Source organism: Lolium perenne, chromosome 6 (genome assembly GCF_019359855.2).
Source record: "Lolium perenne isolate Kyuss_39 chromosome 6, Kyuss_2.0, whole genome shotgun sequence".
In the NCBI taxonomy this organism is placed as follows: Eukaryota; Viridiplantae; Streptophyta; class Magnoliopsida; order Poales; family Poaceae; genus Lolium; species Lolium perenne.
Genome location: NC_067249.2, coordinates 253,748,506 through 253,755,299, shown reverse-complemented (window position 1 = coordinate 253,755,299; position 6,794 = coordinate 253,748,506). Strand labels below are relative to the sequence as shown.

General features: G+C 51.1%; 1 protein-coding gene across 1 annotated transcript; it reads right to left on the bottom strand.

Annotated features, from left to right (window-relative positions):
* Nucleotides 1-2,294: 2,294 nt before the first annotated feature.
* Nucleotides 2,295-4,414, bottom strand: LOC139832702 (uncharacterized). Its single transcript, XM_071822521.1, has 3 exons — nucleotides 4,307-4,414; nucleotides 3,863-4,237; nucleotides 2,295-2,537 (listed from the first exon to the last, which is right to left on the bottom strand). The coding sequence occupies exons 1-3, from the start codon at nucleotides 4,412-4,414 to the stop codon at nucleotides 2,295-2,297; spliced, it is 726 nt and encodes a 241-aa protein (XP_071678622.1).
* Between the last annotated feature and the right edge of the window lie 2,380 nt (nucleotides 4,415-6,794).

Here is a 6,794-nt window from a genome sequence, read left to right as displayed (position 1 = left end):
GGTGACACCAAAGCATTGGAAAAAAGACATAACTATGACACCAAAGAAAAGCAGAAACATGATTTTTCTTTCTAGGAAGAAACCTGCTTTTTTAGGCGATGAAACAGTACTTCATGTGATCCATAATAAGTGCCGGAGTTTAATTTATAATAGTTCAAAACTTCAAATTTGAACTAAACCTCGGACACCTACTTTAGATCGGAGGGAGTAGATTTTTTGAAGTGGGGAATAATACAAGTCAGGTAATCAAACCTCTATTCTCATAAGCAAAAAAAAACCAAGTGAGGATTTCTGCTGTGCTTTTTTTCAAGAAACTGTACCAAGTCTATCAATGGAAGATGTATGTCACACATAATCTTCTCCTTTTCTTGCCATTTTGAGGAAAAAATTACAAGGAGCACGTACAGAATCGCTATATCAACTCATCATCGGTTCATCACAGTACTAAGAAAGCATTGATTCGAGAGTATTACCCGGTCCTAGCTAGCTGCTAGCCAGTGCGCACGAAATAGAGGCGCACTGTCCTGTACTCCTGTCCACCACTAGTGATCGCTCAGAGCAGAGGGCTGGCGCCGCCGCCGACGCCGGCGTCAGTCACGCGTTCACGGCGAGGCGCCCGATCCTGGACAGGCGTGGCTTGAACTCGCGGCAGCGGCCGCCGGAGGACGGCGGCGGGCTGGCCAGCAGCCGCTGCAGGTGTGCGCGCAGGACGGGCCGCCCCTTGCTCGGCGTCCTGCCTCCGCCGCCGCTCTTGCTTCCTGGTGATGCTACCTGCTGATGCAAGGCGCGGCCCGAGGGCGACAAGAATGACGGAGGTCGCGCGCGGGGCGTCCGGTGGCGGCTGCAGCGGAAGGAGCCCGGGTGGTTCGTCGGCGAGCAGAGGCACGTCAACTTGCGGGCCTTGCAGCTCGCGGCCGCCTGGGAGACGGACGAGTTCGCCATGGCTTGTCTTTCTGGCCGGAGACGAGGCTGGGTGCGGCGGTGGCTGCCGGTAGCTGGAGCTAGATGGCGGTGTGCTCGCCTTCCCCGGGCGCGCTCCTGGTTTTATAAGTAGGGCGCATCTAGCCGGTTGCCAACTACTGTGTATTCGTGACTTACATGACCGGTGCGTCGAGGAAGGCGACGTTTTTTTTTCTGTCAGTTTAGTCAGCTTGCCTGAAATTGTCGTCGGAATTAACTATAAGGATAGTTCAGTTATTTTGCTCAGCTTCGTACGTAATTTCTCCTGTCGCTCTTCTACGAATTACGGAGCACAAATGAAACGCAGGGCAAACTGAAAATACGTGATGGTCACGATGTGCTACACCGCCCACACCTGCTCTGAACTTCCGGTAAGAACTCACTACAAGTAATTAAGTGCCGCGCGTTTATAGATACGGTGATATGTTCTTCATTGTGCAGGCAGTATACTTGTGTGTGTGTGTGTGTCCGATCGGATTATCCGATCTGAAACACATTATTTTCTGTTGCTCTCTGTCATGCCGACAATGTCATGCTTCAAGAGCTGAGCTCATGCCTAATATCTTTCTCAAAACTCCTGCTTTTGCTCACTCCCTCCACCACTGGCTGAGCATGTTCTTTTGCCAAAAATGGTGCCGGCACCTATTGTTTTATCCGAGACACCGACATCTCTAATACAGCCTGATCAAGCTAGCAGCTGCATGAATCGGCCGTGACTCAGCGGCCGCCTTTTTCTCATCAGGTCTCGTCCTCTCGTGCCTAACCACTTTGTTATGTTTCTCCATTATTGGCGTATTGCTTGCGTGGAAGTGATCTCTTGAATATAATCTCGTAAGCACGTCCTTGCCATGTGTGTATGTACAGTCAGATCACACAAGGCAGGAAAATGCATGTGTCATGTCTTGTGGGCAGTGGAAATTAATTAGGCTGATTTTTCTATTTGAAAGTATTAATAGCTCAAGAACTTGAGAATTAAGAAAGAGCTTGTAGTCAATTCTCTGAAGGGCTTAGGTAATCGATCATACTCTTAGCTGAAAGTTGGCAGCTGCATCCGAGTGCTCGAAGTGTTCTAGACTTCTAGTACATGTTGATTCAGCATGCTTAATCAAGAACCTTATTTTGGATAGAGTATTAGCTAGTGCTAGCTACGTCTTAGTCAACTGCTGACTTGATTATAAAGTGATGGTTAGCCAAAACCATGGAGTCTTAACGTGAGAGGACACTTCCATGACTGCGATATCGGGTTTAATTACTTTCCGGGGTAGCATACTCTTCTAGCGTTCTTGGAGCACAGATAAATAATCTTGGAATGGGACGCCCTTATACACGTACGTTTAATCCATAGTAACCAAATCCTCAGTCGACTTAACCTCACTACAGGAATCCATCGAGGTGCCGACGGCCGGCGGCCCTCGGCGTACCACCGCCTCGCCCTCGGCGTATGGTACGCCGACGGGGACCCTCGGCATAGCTCCTCGGGCAAGGTCAGCCTCGGGACAGCCCAGCTGGCCGTCGGCGTAGAGGAGACCGTCGGCGTAGAAGGCGAAGGCCGAGGGCGAGGACCACCCGTCGGCGTACTAGCCCTCGGCGTAGCAAGCTAACGGACGACGTCGATCTGACGGTCGTTACCGCTACGCCGAGGGTGCGGCCGTCGGCGTACGCTGCCACGCGGCGGGCTCTGGCGAGCCGTGGCGCACGCTACGCCGAGAGTGAGGCCGTCGGCGTACGCTGCCACGCGGCAGGCCCTGGCGAGCGCTGGCGCACGCTACGCCGAGCGTGAGCCCGTCGGCGTACGCTGCCACGCGGCAGGCCCTGGCGAGCGCTGGCGCACGCTACGCCGAGCGGAACCCCGTCGGCGTACGCTGCCACGCGGCAGGCCCTGGCGAGCGCTGGCGCACGCTACGCCGAGCGGAACCCCGTCGGCGTACATGAGACCATTTGGTCCATGTCGACGCTACCCCGAGGGGGAAGCCGTCGGCGTAGCTTGGACCATTTGGTCATTTTTTTTGGTTTTTTTGCTGTTTTCCAGATTTGGCAGATAATAAAAGCACATAAAATTCACATAAAATTCACAGGAACTTCGCATGAAGTGCAAATACACATAACATGAAGTGCATACATAGTGTCATAGTGGATACATAGTGCCATAATGTGCATACATGGTGGTGCCATAGTGTGCATACATGGTGCCATAGTGTCGATAAGAGATACAATGCGACAACTAGAGGAGCTCGTCGCCGCTAGACACCGGCCCGGGCCGATTCCTTCCGGTAGAAGCTGCGGAAGAACCACCGGGAGAAGGACCGGGAGAAGTACCGGGAGAAGTACCGGGTGTAGCACCGGGAGAAGGACCACCATGATGAACCGGTGTGATCTCCCTCCCACCACCCTGATTTCCGGAACATCCCGTTCCCTACACACATGTTCCCGAGATGTTAGCAATTTGCGAGGCAAAGGAAAGCCGTAGTATTCGGTTTGGCGAAGAACTTACCGTTGTTCTCCCATAGTACTCCGCAGCGAAATTTTCCTTCGATGGCATGTTTGGCGCCGGCCCCGGAAAGGGAGGCATCGGCCCTAAATCCACTGTCTGTCCAGTTTGATTGGCCACAAACGACGCCTGCAAGATAGTTTACATGTCAGTCTTTGCAGAAATGAAGCATCAAACTAGGGGAAAGTGGGACTTGTCATCATTTGCGAAAACAAAGGTTGGAACTTACATGTATATATGCCATGTACTCCATGAACTGCTGCTGGTGCTGGTTGAAGGCCACCTGATATTCTTGATGAGCGACCACGTAGGCCGCCTCGAAGTCAGGCTACAATTTCACAAATTCATGTCTCGTTAGCACTTAGCAATGTATGAACGAAAGTCGGAAAGAGGATGGAAATGAGGGAAACTTACGTCGTATGCGGGTTGTTGCCGAGCCCGGCGACGAGGCGGGAGAGGGGGGCTGTCCTTGGTGAGTCCCGCCTTGAGACGCATGAAGGTCGTGGTGAGGGTATGCTTGACGGCCTTGTTCAGCATGGCGAGACGGCCATGCGGCAACCCTCCGGACGACAGGACCAACGACTCCTCGTCGACCTCCGCGCTCATGGGGTCATCCACCTCCGGGTGACGATGCCTCACCATCTCGCAGTAGTTCTCGACGTCCTCGGCGTAGGTGCCGAAGTACTCAGGGAGCGAGGGCTGAGGCTGCGAGAGATCGGGCTTCTTAAGCCGCATCTTGTTGTATATCTCGAGGTCAGACATCTCCTCCTCGGGTCCTAACGCGGCCCTCTCGCATCGCGAAAGGAAATGTTGTGAGTACCAACTTTGAACCTGCAGGAAAATAAATTTTATACATACCGTCTTCCCCTTGTAGCGCTCGTAGCTGAGGTTTCCCCCACCGTGTGTGCCACCGTCGCCTCGGTTCTCCGCGTTCCGCCTCGCCACGGCTGCAAAGTCCTCGTCCATCTTGAGCCACCTCGTCCTAACCATCTCCTCCCATGCCTCGGCATGCGGCTCGGCCCAATCGGGGATAACCTGAAAATGCAATACTCAACTCAATCTAATGCAATCGCAACTTAGTAGCAATGTAGAATCTCATTGACATTTTACTCACCGACATGTAGTCCTCCACCGTCATCTCGTACTCGGCCTTAGCATTCTTACCGACAATGTCCGGCTTATGGACCCTCTCGCCTCTCTCTGCGCCGACGTGACCCGCGGACGTGATCCTTTGGTTGTACCACACTGCGGTGTCAACCTCTCACAAGTCGCCCGCAAAGTCTGTTTCGCGGCCGCCTCCTCAACCTCGGGCGCCACACGATAAAAACACTTCAATCATGCAAAAAACAATTGTGAGATTCATGAGTTAGAACATTGGGGTCATCAAATATGAACGAAGCTCGAGAAAATATGTCTTACCCAAAACTTTCTCATCACGGCCTCAGCAGCCGTCGGGAAGCCTACGCCGTGGGCACTCTCGTAGTCCGTCCAAGTAGTGGCTAGCTTCTTCTCGCCACTGGGACAAGTGCCGAGGGATAGTACTTGCCCGGCCAGAACTTCCTAAGCAAAGCTCCAATCATGCTGCTAGGCAGGCGCCCCTTGACCCCCGGAGGAAATATCCAATTGCTGCACATGAAAATCAAACATTAGCACATGAAAATCAAACATTAGTACATGAAAATCGAAATTGCCAAATTAGTACACTTACTCGGTGCCGGCAGGAATTATAAGGGTCTTCGCCTCATGGGTCTTAGGCTCCTTCCTCTCGTCGGGGACTCTCGCTTCCCCACGAATCTTCGGTGCCTTCGACCGCCCATCCTCCTCCGGAGTCTCAAACCCGCGGCTAGAGTCCTCCTCGGCTCTAGACTCCGTCTCCGCCTCCTCTCTAGACGTCCCCTCCAAAAAGAACCCGGAAGCAACGTCGCCTGAAGCCGAGGGTGGTGGCTCAAAGTCCGGTCCTCCCCAGCCACCTCCACCTCCACCTCCACCTCCACCTCCACCTCCACCTCCTCCCAAGCCACCTCCAGCTCCACCACCTCGTCCCCGTCCTCGTCCTCGTCCTCGTCCTCCTCCTCCTACCGCAAAGTCCTCGTAACGCGGATTGCGACGCGGTTCCCTCTCACTCCTTCTAACATTGTTCTTGCGTTGTTGCATCTTCTTAAGCAAGCTCGACGAGTCCTCCTTGCCGCCGCTCATATTGTTCAATCACCTGCATTGAGAAAGAGAAAACAATTAAGAAGCATGTTGAAAAATATATAAATAGTAAGCATAAAGACACTAAACAATTAAGAAGCATGTTCAAAAATATATAAATACTAAGCATAAAGATACTAAACAATAAAGAAGCATGTTGAAAAAAATATAAATACTAAGCATAAAGATACTAAACAATAAAGAAGCATGTTGAAATATAAACACATAAAAGACCCTCACCAGCCGTCATCAATCTCATCGTCAATCTCATTTTGTTTCTCATTGCCACTATCACTATCACTATCTTTTGAGTAGTAAGTTGGATTTTGATAGACGGGTGGAGGCTCATCATCGCTATCATCTTCCACTTGTAACTTCTCGAGCATATCTATGTCCTTTAGATCCACCACTGACTCACCACGAGTTTCTGCATCGTTCCTGAGGTCCTCTTCAAGAACACATTCTAACTCAAAGTGCCCGAAGTCCTCTTCCTCTTGATAGAAAATTCCCTCGTATGTTACAGGGTCAATGTTGTTGTAATCGTCCTCGGAGGGAATCGGTAGGTTACCATGTGGCGATACTGGAACACGACTTCCCAGCCGTTGAGGGCCGCTTTCTGGCATGGGTACGGCAAATAATAAACTTGCTTGGCTTGGTGAGCAACAATATAGACATCGGCTCCGGTATAGGTGGTGGAAGGCTTAACTTCAACTAACCCAATGGACTTGGTAATTCTCTGTCCACCTCTTGGGTCGAACCAATGACACTTGAACACAACGAGATTGAGTTGTTTGTTTGTACGATTGAAGGTCAGCTCGTATACATTCTCTAACCTCCCGTAGTAATCAAAGGTATCGGATCCTTTAGTGAAGACACCAGTATTTATCGTTTTTGGATTCGCCCGGCCCTTCGGTGTGTCTCGTATGGAATCGAAACCCATTCACGTCATACTTCTCATACTTCATGACGTCACGGTTACAACCTTGGGAAACACATCTCAACTCATCTGTCATCTCAACGTTTGCATCAGCTCCCTACAATCACGGTTCAAATTTGTTGTGTGCATTAGTTACGTGGAATAACAGGGACAAGTCACATATTGGTAGGTAAGAGGGACAGCTTAGACATTACTTTTTTCATGAACCAAGACACA